Source organism: Scyliorhinus torazame, chromosome 17 (assembly GCF_047496885.1).
Source record: "Scyliorhinus torazame isolate Kashiwa2021f chromosome 17, sScyTor2.1, whole genome shotgun sequence".
NCBI classification, from domain to species: domain Eukaryota; kingdom Metazoa; phylum Chordata; class Chondrichthyes; order Carcharhiniformes; family Scyliorhinidae; genus Scyliorhinus; species Scyliorhinus torazame.
Genome location: NC_092723.1, coordinates 146,065,178 through 146,084,713, shown reverse-complemented (window position 1 = coordinate 146,084,713; position 19,536 = coordinate 146,065,178). Strand labels below are relative to the sequence as shown.

Sequence of the window (19,536 nt, the reverse complement as noted above, 5' to 3'; positions counted from 1 at the left end):
ATAAGATGTAGGCGAATTAAAACTGATGAAGCTTTGGAGGAATATTGGGAAAGTAGGACCAATCTCAAACACGCAACAAAGAGAGCTAAAAGGGGTCATGAAATATCTTTAGCTAACAGGGTTAAGGAAAATCCCAAAGCCTTTTATTTGTATATAAGGAGCAAGAGGGTAACTAGAGAAAGGATTGGCCCACTCAAAGACAAAAGAGGGAATTTATGCGTGGAGTCAGAGGAAATGGGTGAGATTCTTAATGAGTACTTTGCATCGGTATTCATCAAAGAGAGGGACATGACGGATGTTGAGGCTAGGGATGGATGTTTAAATACTCTAGGTCAAGTCTGCATAAGGAAGGGGGAAGTTTTGGGTATTCTAAAAGGCGTTAAGGAGGTCAAGTCCCCAGGTCCGGATGGGATCTATCCCAGGTTACTGAGGGAAGCGAGGGACGAAATAGCTGGGGCCTTAACATATATCTTTGCAGCATCCCTGAGCACGGGTGAGGTCCTGGAGGACTGGAGAATTGCTAATGTTGTCCCTTTGTTTTAAGAAGGGTAGCAGGGATAATCCAGAGAATTGTAGACCTGTGAGCTTGACGTCAGTGGTAGACAAACTGTTCGTGAAGATTCTGAGGGATAGGATCTATTCACATTTGGAAGAAAATAGACTAATCAGTGATAGGCAGTATGGTTTTGTGCAGGGAAGGTCATGTCTTACAAACCTAATAGAACTCTTTGAGGAAGTGACAACGTTAATTGATGAGGGAAGGGCTGTAGATGTCATATACATGGACTTCAGTAATGCGTTTGATAAAGTTTCCCATGGCAGGTTGATGGAAAAAGTGAAGTTTTGTATGGGGTTCAGGGTGTACTAGGTAGATGGATAAAGAACTGGCTGGGCAACAGGAGACTGGGAGTAGTGGTGGAAGGGAGTGTCTCAAAATGGAGACAGGTGACTAGTGGTGTTCCACAACGATCCGTGCTCGGACCACTGTTTGTGATGTACATAAATGATCTGGACAAGTGTATAGGTGGTCTGATTAGCAAGTTTGCAGATGATACTAAGATTGGTGGAGTTGCAGATAGCGAGGAGGACTGTCCGAGAATACAGCAAAATATAGATAGATTGGAGAGTTGGGCAGAGAAATGGCAGATGGAGTTCTATCCAGGCAAATGCGAGGTGATGTATTTTGGAAGATCTAATTCAAGAGCAGACTATATGGTCAATGGAAGAGTCCTGGGGAAAATTGATGTACAGAGAGATCTGGGAGTTCAGGTCCATTGTACCCTGGAGGTGGCAACGCAGGTCAAGGTCGATAGTGGTCAAGAAGGCGTACAGCATGCTTGCCTTAATCGGATGGGGTATTGAGTACAAGAGTCGGCAGGTCATGTTACAGTTATATAGGACTTTGGTTAGGCCACATTTGGAATACTGCATGCAGTTCTGGTCGCCACGATACCAGAAGGATGTGGATGCTTTGAGGGTGCAGAGGACGTTCATCAGGATGTTGCCTGGTATGGAGGGTGCTAGCTATGAAGAAAGGTTGACTAGATTAGGATTGTTTTCTTTGGAAAGACCGAGGTTGAGGGGGGACCTGATTGAGGTAGACAAAATTGAGAGGTATAGACAGGGTGGATAGCAACAAGTTTTTTCCAAGAGTGGGGGTGTCAATTACAAGGAGTCACGATTTCAAGGTGAGAGGGGGAAAGTTTAAGGGAGACGTGCGTGGAACGTTTTTTACGCAGAGGGTTGTGGGTGCCTGGAATGCTTTGCCAGCGGTGGTGGTAGAGACGGGCATGATAGCATCATTCAAGATGCATCTAGACAGATATATGAACAGAGGGAAGTAGATCCTTGGAAAATAGGCGACAGGTTTAAATAAAGGATCTGGATCGGCGCAGGCTGGGAGGGCCGAAAGGCCTGTTCCTGTGCTGTAATTTTCTTTGTTCTTTTCTACTAGGTGACATTTTCCAAACCAGCCATCTATTGTGCTTCAGAGCCAATTTGATAATTTTGATGCTAGGGTGGGCTAATTTTAATCTACGCCACTGTTGGCAAACCCATTTCGCATAAACCCTGTAACCAGTAGCTGGGAACGTTTTGTCCTGAACTGGAGTAGATTCTTGATATCAGAATTGGAAGTGTGTGGAAAATCTTGTGCCACAGAATGGAGCAAAATCTTGTAATTTTCAATTAAGATTAAGGCAGGTGTCAAAATGTCCACTTAGTTTCCTTATTTTGTGTACACATGCTGCACATTGCACTATTTCCTGTTTTCACTTTTACATAGAAACATAGAAAATAGAAGCAGGAGGAGACCATTTGGCCCTTCGCACCTGTTCTGGCATTCATTATGACCATGGCTGATCATCCAAGTTCAATTCCCTGATTTTCCTGTCCCCCATATCCCTTGATCCCTTTGGCCCCATGAGCTGTACTATATCTAATTCCTTCTTGAAATTACATTTTGGCCTTAACTACTTTCTGTGGTAACGGATTCCACAGATTCGCCACTCTCTGGGTGAAGAAATATCCCCTCGCCTCAGTCCTAAAAGGTTTACCCCTTTTATTCTCAAAACTATGACCCCTATTTCCCCACCATCGGGAACATTTTTTTCTGATCTACCCTGTCGAATCCTGTCAGAATTTAATGAGATCCCCTCTCTCTTAACTCCAATGACTATAATCCTAACGGGCTTAATCACTCTTCATATGACAGTCCTGCCATCTTAGGAATCTGCCTGGTAAATCTTCAGTGCACTCCCTCCATAGCAAGAACATCCTTCCTCCGATAAAGACACCAAAACTGCGCACAATACTCCAGGTGTGGCCTCCCCAATGCCCTATACAATTGCAGTCAAACATCCCTATTATACTCAAATCCTCTGGCTTTGAAGGCCCACATACCATTTGCCTTCTTTACTGCCTTCTTTACTGCCTGCTGTACCTGCGTGTTTACTTTCAGCCACTGATGCATGAGGGCACAAGGTTTTGCTGAGTATCCACCTCTCTCAATTTACACCCATTCAAATAATAATCTACCGTCCTATTTTTGCTACCAAAGCAGATAACCTCCCATTTATCCATATTATACTGCATGTGCCCACTCAGCCTGCTGAAGCATCTCTGCAGCCTTCTCATAGCTCACCCTCGCACCCAACTTGTATCATCTGTAAATTTGGAGATGATATATTTAGTTCCCCCGTCCAAATCATCAATATATTATGTGAACAGTTGGGATTCTAGCACAGATCCCTGCGGTACCCCAATAGTCACTGCCTGCCAATTGGAAAAAGATCCAGTTATTCCAACTTTGCTTCCTGTCTGCTAATAAGCTCTCTGTCTATCTCGAAGCACTGCCCATAATCCCATGCGCTTTAACTTTACATATTGATCTGCTGTATGAGATCTTGTCAAAAGTCTAAATAAACCACATCCCCCGGTTCTCCCTGGTCCACTCTACTAGTTACATCTTCAAAGAATTCTAGTAGATTTGTCAAGCATGATTTTCCTTTCGTAAATCCATGCTGACTTTGTCTGATTACACCACTGCTTTCTAAGAGCTGTGCTATGAAGTCCTTGATGATGGACTCCAGCAACTTCGCCACTACCAACGTTAGGCTCACTGGTCTATAGTTCCCTGTTCTCTCCACCTCCCTTTTTGAATAGTGGGGTTATATTCACTACCGTCTACCGTCCAATCTGTAGGAACCATTCCATCTAAAGAATTTTGGAAAATGACCACCAATAGATCTTCTATTTCTTGGGCAATCTAAGTACTCTGGGATGAAGATTATCAGGCCTGGAGGTTTGTCCGTGTACAATCCCATTAATTTCCCTAGAACCATTTCTTTACTAATACCAATTTCTTTCAGCTCCTCGCTAAAACTTATGTCTCTCAGAACTTCCAGAACATTATTCATGTCTTCCTTGTGAAGACGGATCAAAGTACAAATTGAGTTCCTCCGCCATTTCTTTGTTCGTTGTTATGAATTCCCATGTTTCTGATTGTAAAGAGCCTAGTTTCTGTCAATTTTTTCTCTTTTACAGATCTGCAGTAACTTTTACGTCGGGTTATGTTCCCCGCTCGTTTACTTTCAAATTGTATTTTTTTTTCCCCTTCTTAATCAATCCCTTGGTTTGTCGTTGCGAATTTTAAACCGTTCCCAATCCTCGGGTCTGTTGCTTTTTCTAGCTAATTTGTATGCCTCTTCTTTGAATCTAATATCTCTAATTTCCCATGTAAGCCATGGTTTGGCCACCGTTCCCTTGCGCCAAATGTTTTCACTCTTGGTCACCATGGTTGAAGGGTGTTTTCCTTCTGTCTCATGGGCATTGCTTCAGAGGGAAATTGGTTATTGTGGTATAGAAGCACGTGTCTGCTTTATAAGCTAATTTACTTGTTTATGTTCCAAAAAAGTTAGCAATTTAAATTTTCTGATTACAGACTATAATCTTATTCATCTTCAGATCTTTGTTCACCAATTGAATGTTTACAGTTCCAGAAATTAATAAGGAGTGGCGCAGTGGTTACCACTGCTGCCGTACAATGCCAGGGACCCAGGTTTGATTCCGGCCTTGGGTGACTGTGTGGAGTTTAGTGTTCTCTCCGTGTCTGCGTGGGTTTCCTCCGGATGCTTTGGTTTCTCCCATATTTTTAATAAAAGTTTGTGTAGATCTAAAAATTCAGCAAAGTCTAAAACTGGTGTGTAAATGTTCAGGATTTGACAGCAGAGAGGAATAATGAAGTGGTCCAAATGGCTGAAGATGGGTGTCCTGTGTGGATGATGGAATGAGTCTCAGCTGTGAGATGGTCAGTTGGAAGGTAAAAGCCAAGGTGGATGGGGCTACATACTGAAAAATCTCGAGGGGAGTGGTGGAACAACAGGCAGACTATTATAAAAGTAGCAGAACTGTTTGGGAACTTGTCTATAGCAGCATGATTCTGACTGTTTATCTGACAGAGGGTGCTCTGTAATATGGAGAGTCTGGGTGCAGACTGTCATGGCACTGGAGAAAAATGTGTGTTTAAAGCTGCTTAAAATTGTGTAATCCAGAGCCTTCAGTCTTTTGCCAAATGATCTTTCTTTTCCAGACCTTGCACTTACTATATCCATCTATCAAATCTCCCTTCTGCAAGTTCATATTTAGTGCCTTGCCCGTGCCAACCCCTTTACTGTAATTTTCCAAGTGACATTTCTATTTTGATGCACAAATACGGAACCTGATTTTGAATCTCTTTAAGCCTGGTTATTACCATGCGTCTAATTTCCCTTCCCATTCTTGTGCTGATCCTATTGCATGTATTGCAACATTTTCAAAATACTTCTCTAACCAGAGCCCAGTGGGCAGTCGAGGACCTGCTTCCGATTGGGAGCCAACAAAAGCCTCCAGTTATTTTATTTGAAACATTGTGGTGCAACTTGATGAGGTAAAATGCTCAAGGCAATATTTATTGTGCGTACACTTCCACCATGTCACTTCTTAACAAACCGTATCCAAATCCCTGAATGAATTCTCTGAACCTTTGCCCTACTCCCTTCTGTAGAATTCCTCCGCATGGACCGAGAACTGAACCTGGACACGTGGTCTCCAAAGCTCCCATCACAATTATTTACATGCAATCTTTCAGAACTGCAGTAGCTCAATGCCCTTTATGGGAGAACATACCAGGCAGCAGCTAATGGGAAGATGAAAATATAAGGCCGGAGGTGGGTTTGAGAACTTGTTTGAATGTAGACGTAGATAGCTAGACAAGATATTTAGAAAGTGAATTTCAGTATAGGCATGTTTCACAGAAGGTTCTGACACCACCATTGGTTAGGGGTAGTGGGGAAGGAAATTGGAAATATGCAATGACACTATCTAGAGAAAGTGGTTCATGTTTGAATAGAAGGAAATTATTTTGGTAAAGTGAGGACATGGGAGAAATCGCAATGAAAAATATTTTGGCCATTAAGTTGAGGAAACTGGGTGCCAATAGGATTGAACTTGGCTGGTGAGGGAGAGTACGGACTGGCCTTCATGCTGAAGATATGAACAGTGTCTGTAGTGGTGAGGTGGAATTGCAGACTTGCTGCCATTAATGACTTAACAGTTATTGACTTTAAATGCATGTGCTGAAAACTGGGTTTGGCTGGTTTTTGGACATGTCTGATGGAGAAAAGCTTTTTGGCACTAGATCCTTGTTCTATAGCAGGAAGTTATTTGCCTACTGGAGCGGTTTTCTGAAAGTATTATGGCAAATTCTTAGTCACACACTTCCATTCCTATTTCCCCAAGAACTATATCCTACCCCCACTGTATCCTTGCAGAAGATGCTATGGGACTGAGACCTGACTAAACCTGCTTTGATGCTTCCGGAATAGTGTATAATAATTGCCCTGATAGTTCAGTGATGTTTCATATGATGCAGCCTCATAGGCAGGTTCTATCCTTTGTACTGAATTTTTTTAATAGCTAATTTTCGCTAAGATGTTGGTAAAGGTGGCTTTGCTATTCGTGTTTGTAGGAGTATAGAAAATAAATTAACCAAGTCTTCTGTTTGCACTTTGCAGCAGGGACAATGAAGATAGAATTTTATGGTGATTGGGTAAGCACAAGGTCAAGGTTGACTGTCTCCCCCTGGTTATGTCCTACTACTAATGCTTGCATGTGAAGAATTCCCCCCTTGGAAGACGGCTGATACTAGTGCCTTTAGTAAAATCTGCCATGCGAAGTTGCCTTCAGGGAGAGGAATGAACTTCAGGGAGAGGAATGAACATCAGTGGAGAGGAAAATTTCCAGTTGCATGCAAGCTGCCAATGATCCCCATCCTGTTGTATAATGAATCCACAAGTTTTCCTTTTTTGAGTAAGGTGTAGTAAATCCGAATTCTCTACTCAATCCTGCACCTTTTTGGCTCCAGAAACATTGGGAGTTTTGGAACTAAACCAGCAGCAGGCAAAAACTGGTGCAACATGTTTGCTGATGACCCCTAAATTTACATGGAGAATTTAGTACCCTTAAAAATGAATGTTTTCCTAATATGCAAGGAATGAAACTTGGGTGCTAAAGTGTAACATTTCCTTTTGTACAGTTCTCCCAGCATTACCAGAATTACTGTGATCATGTTGAAGTCTTGCTGTGACATGGCATGTTTGGGGACAGAAGGTGGAGGTGTGTATTTCCTGGATTTACCATCATTGCAACTGTTGGATGGTAAAACTCTTTTTCAGGATGAGGTTTTGCAGAGGTAAGTGTGCACTTGGTTTTCAAGAAGTGGTTTTCAAGAAGTGGTTTTCAAGAAGTGTGTGTAACATTTCTCTCAAACTTGTTGCTTTGTGCTGTTTATAATTTCCATTATGTGTAGTCTTGAATAAGATCAAACCAGGAGTTTATAGCTCGACTAGATTTTGAACACCATTGTTCCTAGAATTGTTTAGGTGATAAATTGATGAAGTGTTTAGATGTTAGTCTGATTTTTACTCTTCAAGTGTTTTAGATTCTGACAAGCTTTCGTAGAGAAATTTTGGGTCTTTAAGGGCTACTTTTCATCCTAGCAGAATTAAAGTTTCTTGTTCCATAGTTTTTGTGCAAATCCTCCAACTGTATAGGATGGTTAGACTGTTCGATTTCCAAGTAAGATAGCCAAGCGTGTAATTAGAGCTGCTTTCAACTGCTGTATTGACTGTCACTGGATTAATTCTGAAGGTGAAAAATTCTGCATATTTAAGCTTCTCATTACAGTAAAAGGAGGTCTTATTCAAAGTCGAGTGCTGATCAAATGTATTTCTGGGCAAGAAGGGCCACCTGACCTACATTTGTGTATTCACAAAACTCCCTGCCCCTGGTTCATGGCAGTGCACATGAGTATTGGGCCAGGGTAGATTATCTATTGCAACAGCTCAATAATTGAATTGCCTGGTGCTCAGTCCAAGCTTACACCTGAGAAATGGTCCCTTTTTCAAGTGGCATTCAAGTAAAGAAAGAGTAGTCTTGATGAAAAATGATGTATAACAATCATATCGGCAGAAAATATTCCTGCTCCTAAAAGGGACAATTTAAAAAGTGAAACCATGTTGGTGCTTGTGCAAGTTATCCTGGATTGTTTTTATTTGTCTTGGCAAATTTCCCAGTGAGGAGTGAGTATCTTGTCCTATTTCCATGGTAGGTCATGAGATGCAGTTGACTGGACTCTTGTTTGGTAAGTTTCATTTGACTTAAAGTTTTGATTGTATTTATCCTTTTTGGAAAGGATTTTGAGGTCTTGCAGCTTCCTCTGAACCAGGGTTGTTTCAGTTTGTCCTTGTCATTAGAGCAACTAACTGCACTTCAAAAAAAAAAATCTATTTTATGTGGAGGGTAAGGATGTTTGTTAAAATGTTCACTCCTGGCCTGTACTTGATTACTGAGGATTGGTTAATGGTTGCCACCAGTGTTTGCTAATATGGTGCTCCCCACCTTGCCCTCCACCACCCCAAAAACTCCTGCTCTACTTCCCCTAGTAGTCAGTCTTTCTGTTCAGCTTTGCATAGCATCAGTATATTCCTTTACTGAAATAATTTATTCCCCAGCAGTTTCGGGGGAAATCAGTAACTATATTTTGGCCTGTATTTCAGATGGTGTCCTGACCTCCTGCTATTTCCGACCCACTGCAGTTAGTTGTAAATTGAACTTGTTTTTCAGCAGTGGAATAAAAGGCGACTTTGTCTGACAATAAGAAAGTAACCTTCACTTTTTTTGAGCTTCCCAAAGGAAGCTGACAATACTAGAGTGTGGAGAGAGTATGCAGCATTGTGTTTGAGGTCTGCATGGTAAATTATTCCAAGTATGCTCAAGGAAATATGACAAACGCAATGCGCTATAATGTGCCAGTGTTTCTTAATACAGGCCCTGTTGTCCCTGCTGTCAGTGACAAATGTATAACAACCAGTCTCACCCCAGTATTTTAGGGACACAATCTGATTTACTGTAAATCTGCAATTCAAGACTTTGTCCATTGCCTGTTGTTCTTCCTTTCTGTTTCATTTCCTGCTGCCTGTTCAGTTGTAGTGATTATTTGGTCTTAATGAGCAAGGGGTTTGAGAGAGCATTAAATCTACCATTGAGACTGATTGAGTACCTTTTGCCCTGTCCATGCTGCATGCTTTTCTCTGTTATCTATCACCTTGTGTTGTATGATGGGGCTTCCTATCCAAGTCTCTTGAATTGATTATGAAATTGAGCCCTTCAAGGGCCAAACATTACTTGGTATGGAACATTGCACTGGATCAAACACCAGGATAGCATCTGCCGTTAATGCTCAGTGTACAATGTTGTGTTCATGCTTTGAGGTTTATTATTCTGGCACCTTCAGTGCTGTGTGTTTTGCAATTGTCCCAAATGTTTTGATCTTCAGTGAGGCAAAGAACCCTGGCAAAATTCCCAGTGACTGTCAGTAAATGAATCACACTTCAGCAATTCAATTGTACTTGCCAAGAATTTATTTTAAGCTTGGGGGGGGGGGGGGGGGGGGGCGGGCTTGTGAGAATATCCAGGTAGTGGGCTTCCACAAGAGTATGATTGGGATGGAATCTTCCCAGGGCAGCAGGTGGCGCAGTGGTTAGCACTGCCTATGGCACTGAGGACCCGGATTCAATCCCGGCCCTGGGTCCCTTGTGTGGAGTTTGCACATTCTCCCCGTGCCTGCGTGGATTTCACTCCTACAACCCATTGATGTGGAGGTTAGGTGGATTGGCTGTGCTAAATTCCCCCTCAATTGGAAAAAAATAACTTGTTACACTCAATTCAGAAAAAAAGGATGGCAGCACGGTTGCATTGTGGTTAGCACAATTGCTTCACCGCTCCAGGGTCCCAGGTTCGATTCCGGCTTGGGTCACTGTCTGAGCGGAGTCTGCACGTTCTCCCCGTGTCTGCGTGGGTTTCCTCCGGGTGCTCCGGTTTCTTCCCACAGTCCAAAGATGTGCAGGTTAGGTGGATTGGCCATGCTAAATTGTCCTTCGTGTCCAAAATTGCCCTTCGTGTTGGGTGGGGTTACTGGGTTATGGGGATAGGGTAGAGGTGTGGGTTTGGGTAGGGGGTGCTCTTTCCAAGAGCCGGTGCAGACTCGATGGGCTGAATGGCCTCCTTCTGCACTGTTGATTCTATGATCCCCAGCTTACCAGTAACCTACTGGGCAAGTAAAGCATTTGACCAGCAATTGTATTGTCTGTGTACTGCTGTGGATTACATTTATTATTCATCTGATTCCTAAAATCCCCCCAAATTAGATCCACTGGTGTTCCAGATTCTGTCCGAGCTGATGGCTGAGTTGAATTGGGCTGGCTCCCATTTCCATTTGTTCTGTTTTCTTTTACCCTGAATGGGCTCTGTAAATGCAAAAGAAGCTGTCCCTCAGTACCTGCACAGGGCCACCTGATGCTGATTCCTAGCAGCCCTAGAATTTGCCTGATGAACGGCTGCCTGTCTTTACACCAACAAATCCCAAGAATTAGTCAGGTTAACTCTGAATGGGCACCAGCCAGAACTGTGTTCAAGTGGGTGAAAGTGTCACAGTGGCACCATATTATCTCAGAAGCACCAAAGAAAATTGAGACTTTCTAATGTATAATAAACCACTTGCATTTTTATACAGTGCCTTAAATTGGTAAAATATTCCAAGTGCTTCACAGTGATGTTATCAAACATTCAACAGAATTCCAAAATATTAGGGAAGATGGTCAAAGCTTTTAGGGCAGGTTTTAAAGGATGAGAGTTGGAAAGGTTTAGGGATGCAATCCCGAACTCGCATCTCCAGTAGCTGAAAGCAGGTCATGATTAAAATCTGCACCGCGCAAGAGACTGCAATTGGAGGAGTGCAGATATCTGAAGATTATCAAGTTGGAGGAGGTTAATGATGGCAGAGGTAGAGGGATTTGAAAATGAGGATGGCTTTTGTAGGAGCCATTGGAGTTGAGCAGGCACAGGGATGATGGTGATTAGGACCTGATGTGAGATTACAGGTGGCAAAGGTTTTGGATGAGCTCTTAAGTATGGAGAGGCTGATCAGGAGTGTGGTGGAATAGTCCAGTCCAGAAGTAACAAAGGCATAAGAAAAGAGTGAGCAGTAGAGGGCAAAGTCAGGCCATGTTAGGAAGATGGAAATAGACCGTCTTGATGGCACAGAAATGTAGATGGCAGCTTCCATCAGGATTAAAGATAACATCGCAATTGTAAATGTTCTTGTTCAGTTTCATACCTTTTGCGAAGGAGGTGGATGGAGTCAGTGGCTAGGGAATGTGGCTTTGGTCTTCCCAGTATTTAACTGGATGGAAGTTCTGCTTATCCAGCACTGGATGCCTGACAACACAGTCTGACAATATCAAGACCTGGAGAATTGAGATGTGGTGAAGTAGAGCTGGATGTTTGCATACATGTTGAACCTGACATATAAAAGAAGATGTCAACTGCAAGTGGTGACATCTTCTCCATGTGTACCCTATCGAACCCTTTGATAATCTGATATTCTTAGAAGTCCTCTATCAGTTTCCACCTCGGTCTTCTGCTTTCTAAAGAAATGTGCTATAGTCTGTTCCAACTTCGATAGCGCCTCTTAAAGTTTTTATAATATGGCTGTGCAAGGTAATTCAAAAGCGAAGTCTGACTAAAGTTCTCTGCAGATTGAATGTAATCCATCAGCTTTTCTGTTTTTTCCTCTGGAAATGAACCCCACGTTTTTTTTGTTTTGTTTACTTTTTAATTGTCGTCTTTACCTGTGCTGCTACTTTTTAATTTTGTATAGCTGTACCCCCCTGCTTCCTGACCCCATTTAGACACTTATTTTCCAAGGAGCATGTGCCCTTCTTAATCTCCCTTCCAAATTTACTACTTTATATTGAAGTTCATCTGGTCAATCACAACAAATCTGCAAATTCATTAACTTCTGTAAATTATTGCAGTTCCTTTTGTATTAATTAGACTCCCTGCTTTGCTGTCAATGGTGAAATTGTGCTTTTGATTGAGTATGTAAATGGCGAACATCTGCAGTTGAACCACCAATTTGTGAAACACTAGATGCTGCCTTTTGCCAGTCTGAATAACTAATTTTAATCCCTATTCTTTTCTGTTTAGTGACCAATTCCTTATCCATTATGCTACTTGTTCTATGATTGGAGGAGAATTTTGTGTTTGTGCCGAAGGTCAATTTTAAGTTGTAAATACGGAGCATTGATATGAAGCAGCTTTTTAAAATTAAAAATCACGATGCCACAGTTTGTAATCTGACTGAATTATGGTATTTCCCCTTTCGTCATACAGATTTTGGGAGAAATTTCTTCACAGAGCAGTAGTAGTAGATTATTCAACATGTCATTAGATTATTAATCTGTTTCATACCTTAACGTACTCACCCACAGTTCTGTAACTCTTGATCCTCATGCCTAACAAAAATCCATCAATTTCGGTTTTTAAATTTGATGAATCCCCAATTTCAACAGGCTTCAGGGGTCGAGAATTCCAGATTGTCAACCAACTCATTGAGCTGCTTGCATTTCTCCTGCAAAGCCCAAGGACCAAACCCCATTGGAATTTGGAACTTGGATCACTCAAGATGGGCAAACCCATGAATACAAGAAAATAAACTGGTACTGCAAACTTAATCTAGACTAGTTAAGACTTGCTTAGCATTAAATGTGGAAAATTATCCTCAAGGTTTTTTAAAAAACTTTTAATTTATATATTACTTTTCACAAACTCTGAACTTTCCAAAGTGCTTTACAGCCAATGAAGTACTCTGAAATATGGCTACGGTTTTAATGTAGGAAATGCAGCAGCCAAATTGCAGATGGCCAGCTTCCAGAAACAGCAATGTTATAATTTGGCTTTGTTATTGCTGTTTCCACCCTCACCCACACACTACATCTTGTTCAAAATAGTGCCAGGGATCATTTTGCATCCATCTGAGGGGGCAGGTGGTATCTTGGTTTAAGGGGGCACCTCCAACGATGCAGCACGCACGAGTGTTGTCTAGAATTTTGTACTCCAATCTCTAGAGTGGAACTTGAACCTACAGTCTTGAGTCAGGAGAGCTACCAACTTACCCACAATTCACACTTGCAAGGGAATGAACAGGACCGAATGCTGGGCTGCAGCCCCTTTTCTCTGGTTCGGGGCACAGCCTTCAGGTCAGTGCCTGGAGCCCAGTGGACGATTGTGAGTTATCCCCCAGATATTATGCATTCTGGGAATCTTCAAATAGTTAATCTCTGGTTTCTCAATGGTGCAACTGCGTAAGGATGTGAGTCATTGCTGGAATGCTGATCTGGGCTGCTGGTCAATGTCTGGAAGGCAGTGGTGTTTGTCTTGCTGCCTCTGGGTTTGAGGGGGTTTGATCATAGTGCTTATTTCTGGTTATTTGGTGGTTGGAACTGAGCTTGACCCTTGTCCTATACTTCACTAACATTTATACAAGCTATTGACCCTCACTCAGGCTCATGCATCCAAAACTGAGCCATGATCTTTGGAGCAGACCTGAATTTTGGGATGTGGAGTGATTTTCCCCAACTGTTGCAATATTTCCCTGAATGGGAAAGTGATGGCAAGAACTGACTCATTTACACTGCCAAAAAACTTTGTCTTGTACTGGATATGTAATATCCCTGTCTTGTAATATCCTTGTCTTGTAATGCTAATTTGTGCACCGCTTCAAAGACGTGATCTGTGAATGCTTTTGACACACCACATTTGGAGTAGCTGGATGAACCAGTGTTGTGATTCTGACCATGGCTGTCACATTACATGTGTCCAAAATCAGTGTTTGTAAGTTGCATGTAATGTCAATTGGTGTTGTAATTGTTTTCTGGCATCCTTTGACCACAATCTTTAATCTACTTGATTTATGTAAATTGCTGCCAAATAAACACTTTACCAAAAAAAGCTGAGGTTTGTGCTTGATGTCAGGATGTTTATCTGTGTGTTCTGGAGTTAGAGGGATAATGAGGCTGTGCAGAAATTTATTGAGAAACTGCAGCAAAACTCTTCCTAAATTTGAAAGGGAATTCCTTTTCCACATTAGCGGCTTACTTTTGTGATTGCCTCGTCCCACAGCTTCACTGTGATATTGGCCACTAGCTTGGTCTCCCTCCCTCACTCTGGCACTGATTGGTTTGTCGCCCCTTCCGGGTCATGCTGCATATGAACACTGGCTGTTTTGGAGTCGGAGTAGTTATACATGGCCATCAGCAGTGAACATTCCCACTTCTGACTTTATGATAGAGGGAAAGTCATTAGAGCTAAAGATTGCTGTGAGGCGATCCTGCAATGGTGTCCTGGGGCTGAGATGATTGACCTCCAGCATTCGCAACCAGCTTACCTGGTGCTAGATACACTCGAGCCAGCATAATCTCTTCCTTCCTCTCTCTCTGTGTCTGTCTGTCGCTCTGTCTGTGTCTCCCTCTTCCTTCTTCTCTCCCCCCCCCCCCCCCCCCCCCCACCCCACACACACACCACCACCACCCCGGATTCCCTTGGGCGTCAATATTGAGAGAGCTTAATGATGCTGCATTTGAACAAATGTTGTCTTGATGCATTTTTTGTCCATATTTGGACTGGAGTTGCATGATACTGGTGGAACCCAAACTGAGCCGTTATTGCTGAGTAAGTGCTGCTTGATGGCACTGTCAATGACCCCTTCCATCACTGGGAGAAAACTGATGGGGCAGTATCCAGGCAGTTTTCCACATTGAGTCAATGCCTGTGTTTTGGCTGTACTGAAATAGCTTGGCCAGGGATAGAGTTAGTTTTGGATTACAAGTTTTCAGTTATCATTACTGTATCAGTGCATATAGCAGATGGGGATGTTTGTCAAGCTGAATCGTCTATTTAATTGTCCATCACTATTCACAATGGGACGTAGCACGACTGCGGAACTTTGAACTGATCTATTGTTTTTGGGATCCCTGAGCTCTGACTACCACATGCTAATAGGTAAAATCCTCTACATACTGGATGGTGTTTCTCAAGAATAACAATGTCATCAACACTGGAAAGAATGTTTCCTACAACTCCTCAACTGTGAATCTAGTGGCAGCTGATGCACAGTGCTTCAAAGACAGTCCTTGAAGTGGGGCAGCATTGTACTTGATGACTGGAGAGGAGCTTATGACTAATAGAATCCCTATACTGCAGAAGGAGGCCATTCGGCCCATAGAGTCTGCACCAACCCCCTGAAAGAGCACTCTACCTAGGTCCACTCCCCTGCCCTATTGTCTTAACCCCACCTAACCTGCACATCTCTGGACAAGGGGCAATTTTAGCATGGCCAATCCACCTAACCACATCTTTGGACTGTGGGAGGAAACCAGAACACCCAGAGGAAACTCTCTCAAGACACTGAACACGCAAGCCCCACGCAGTCACCTCAGGCTGGAATTGAGCCCAGGAACACTGTCCCAGTATGCGGATGACCTCTTACTGTACGCAAGGGTTCCTGGGCCAGTTTTGGGGGAAATCATGGGCATATTGAAGAGGTTCAGCTCCTTCTCAGGGAAGAGCAAGTACTTTGTGGTTAGCCCTCTGGGGGGATGTGCTGCGTTGGGGGGGAAGCTGCGTTCCCATCTGGCTGGGACTAGTTTCAGGCATCTAGGGGTCCAGGTGGCTCAAAATTGGGAGCGGATCCCAAGGGGTGGGACTGCCTTCCATTGTCACTGGAGGATCGGGGTAAATGCATTAAGATTAAATCGTGCTGTGATTCTTGTTATTTCGATGCCTCCCAGTTTTACTACCCAAGTATTTTTGTGGGGGGGGGGGGGGGGGGGGGGGGGGGGGGGGGAATGGCTCATAACGAGTTTCACAAGGATGGGGAGAACTCCTCTGATTGGTGCAATAGGTGAAAGCAAGTTGGGAGGAGGAGCTGGGACCCATTTTGGAGGAGGAGGCGTGGAGTGAGTCCCTCCAGAGGGTGAATGCTATGTCGTACTGTGAAGTTGAGCTTGATCCAACTCTAGTTGGTGTTCAGGGTGCACCTCACCAAGGCCAGAATGAGTCAATTTTTTTTGTGAGGTTGAAGATGTGTGTGAGCAGAGTTCGATGGGGCATGCAAACCACACATGTTCTGGTCCTGTCCCAAATTGGATTTTTGGGGTCGGTCTTCATCACATTGTCAATCCTAAATGTTGATTTCGAGTCCTGTCCATTAGTAGCTATATTTCGGGTGTCTGACCAACCGGAGTTGAGGATGGGTGCATTCGCCTCTTGATTTCTCAGCGATGGATTCTGCTGAGTTGGAGAAAGGTGATGCCACCTAGTGCCTCAGCATGGCTAGGTGACTTGATTCAGTTGCTATACCTCCTAAGGTCAAGTTCACGGTGGGTCAATCGATGAGTTCTACCTTGGATAATCTTCATTGTCACAAGTAGGCTTACATTAACACTGCAATGTGAAAATCCCCCAGTCGCCACATTCCGGCGCCTGTTCGGGTGCACTGGGGGAGAATTCAGAATTCTCAGCTGGTATGGAAATTGAACCCGTGCAGCTGGCCTTGTTCTGCATCACAAACCAGCTGTGTCGCCCACTGACCTAAACTAAGGATGGCAGCCTTTCGTGTACTTTTAAGGACCATTGCCTCCAACTGGTTCTACCACTCTTTGTGGGGTCTGTTCTAACCATGGACAGTACACACCCAGAAATAGTAATGAGAGTGATCAATGCTAGCCTTTTAAACTTTTTTTAAATTGAAAACTGAATGCCCTGGAATGGGGATGATGGTCATGATGATCTCTGCCTAGAAGTGGAACCATACAATTTGGTTGCCATGGAGACCGAGCTCCAAGTTGTAGATATACTAGGAGTTTTTGGGTGTAGTAATTGGTTAATGGGGTGTCTGCTGTATTTTAGTGTCAACATAAACCCACGCCACGTTTGTTACACCAAGCTCTCAGTAAATATGTAGCCTTTTGTTTTTAGCAGTAAAAGTCTTAATCTCAATAACAATTATTGGTCTCTGGATCTCGTATCAGAGGAATCTGGGTCATTGATTGTTCAGGTGATTCAGTGTGTGTACAATGAGTTGTTTGGCTAGTCTGTGGGACACCTCTCAGCACAAGTCCCCAAATGTTAGTGAGGAGGGCTTTACAGGGTCAAATGTGCCTTTATAATTTTCAGTGCTTGGGTTGATGCTGGTAGTTTTTCTGGTTTTATGCTTCAACTCTCTGAAGCATAAATGGCTAGGCCATTTAGAGGACATTGTATGTCTGCAATCAACATGTAAAGTTGCCATAGTTCCAGATGACCATAGGCTGCTTTCCCCTTTTGATGTGGAGATTGCCTGTGTTGGACTGGGGTGAACACAGTAAGAAGTCTTACAACACCAGGTTAAAGTCCAACAGGTTTGTTTCAAATCACTCTTTCGAAGCACTGCTCCTTCCTCAGATGAAATTTCACCTGAGGAAGGAGCAGTGCTCCGAAAGCTAGTGATTTGAAACAAACCTATTCCCCTTTTTGAGAGGGAGAGCTGACGGGTAGTGATTTTAAGCTGAGGATCACGACACCTCAGGCGAGGGACAAGGTTCAGAAGGCAGGATCTTCATGAATAACCTGAAAGCCATATTCAATAAGAATGGCGAAGTTCCTTCCTGAAGGACATAAAGTGAATCTGCTGGGTTTTTATAGCCAATCTGGTAATTTCATGATCATTAGGTCATCCAGCTTATAATTCATTGAAATAAAATTTCCCATCAGCTGTTGTGGTGGGATGTGAAATTTTGTTGCGTGCGCACATGCGTGCGTGTGTCCTAGTCTAAACACTTGCGGTCGTTAGCCCTGGCCTTTTATGGTTTGCAAGTACTATTTGTATAAACTAGTTTTTGTCTTGATGTATGAAATATATGACTAAGAATTGTTAAACCCAAAATGTAATCACCTGTAACGCTGCAAATGTCTAGGTCATGTTTGTTTATTCATTTGTTGGGTTGGTTTTAATCTTCTGATGGCTGTTAGTGTTCCAGACGATTACAAGTGTGGAAAAGCGCTGGGACCAGTTGAGTCGCTCCAGGAACATCCAACTGATCCAGATAAGATTCTGATTGGCTACAGCCGAGGCCTGGTGCTCCTGTGGGGACAGGCAACACACTCCGTGGAGGACCTGTTTCTAGGCAACCAGGTACATGCAACAGAGCCATCACTAAGAATCTGTGTTCTACATTAGATGGTTCTTGATCTTTGAATAGTTACTGAGTAGACCATGTAGTTGTAGATGGTGATCAACCTGATTTTTGTCTGACTATCTGCAATATTTTGTGAACTTTAACTAAGTCTTTCTTCCCCATCCACTCCAGTATTCATTGACCTACATGGCTTCTGGTCCAGCAAAGTCTTCATGTTTTTTTTTTTTTTTAAATCATCTATTTCAAATCCCTCCATGGCCTTGCCACCTCCCTAGAATCGTCTGACTATATAGATCTGGTTCTCCACTCCTTGAACTCTTCTCCTTAAACTTCAAGCAGACTTATTGATTAATCTCATGGAAACCGTGAGCAACCCTGGGGAAAAAACTCATTAGTTAATAAAGAAAAATAATCAGATGGTTATTAAAAAAGATGTTTCAGATGCAGATTCTGTTCTTTTTCCAAGTGTTGACGTGCAAGGATCAGATGGTTGGGTGCTGGTCTTGTGGTCAAACTTCAGAATACATCTAACTTCAGAATACATCAGTTTGCAATCCTATTCCTTCCACAGTCTGTGAACAACATCAATGTGCATTTAATAATCTTTATTATTGACACAAGTAGGCTTACATTAACATTGCAATGAAGTTATTACGAAAAGCCCCTAGTCGCCACATTCTGCCACCTGTTCAGGTAGACTGAAGGAGAATTCAGAATGTCCAATTCACCTAATCAGTGCGTCTTTCGGGACTTGTGGGAGGAAACTGGAGCACCTGGAGGAAACCCACACGGACACTGGGAGAACATGCAGACTCAGCACAGTGACCCAAGTGGGAATCGAACCTGGGATCCTGGCTTTGAAGCAAAAGTGCTTGCATAGCACTTTTAACATAAACTGTTTGCTCACTCTAGTACCACCCCATTTTGTCTTGTGGCATCCTCCCTCTTGTCATTTAAGCACTCCTACCCTCCACCCTATTACTTTCCTGCCTCTAAACTAGTTTTAATACCTATTACATTTCTAATGTTCTGGGGATGAAAGACCATTGACCTATGATGTTAACTGTTTGTGTTTTCAGTTGTATGGAGCAGAAACCAACCTGTTTCTGAAGCTTTTGGCCATCTGCCCTAATGTCCCTTTTTTTGGTCAATTTTGGTCTGATAAACCCTGTGAAGCACTATGGAACAATTTACTGTACGAAAGCAGTATGAAAATGCAAGTTGAAGAATGAAGGAACAATCTGGTACATTAACCCAGTTCTTAAAGATGGCAATGATGCAGCTCTTTTTTTTTTTTAAAAGGGGAAGTACTACATTGGCCACACCCATTTTTGCATCCATTCACATTTTCAAGCCCAGAATACCTTCTGTGGGCCCTGGGCAGTTTTTGTGCTTCATGTTCTCATGTTCCTCGGGGTGTTAG

At 43.0% G+C, this 19,536-nt stretch overlaps 1 protein-coding gene across 5 annotated transcripts in view; it reads left to right on the top strand.

Moving 5' to 3' along the window:
- Positions 1-19,536, top strand: part of llgl1 (LLGL scribble cell polarity complex component 1) — a 90,839-nt gene that overhangs the window by 34,472 nt on the left and 36,831 nt on the right. For all 5 annotated transcript variants that reach the window (XM_072481235.1, XM_072481236.1, XM_072481234.1 and 2 more), the window contains 2 exons: positions 7,073-7,228; positions 17,947-18,109. In XM_072481235.1, the coding sequence (XP_072337336.1) occupies positions 7,073-7,228; positions 17,947-18,109 (319 nt within the window). The remainder of the gene's footprint in view (positions 1-7,072; positions 7,229-17,946; positions 18,110-19,536) is intronic.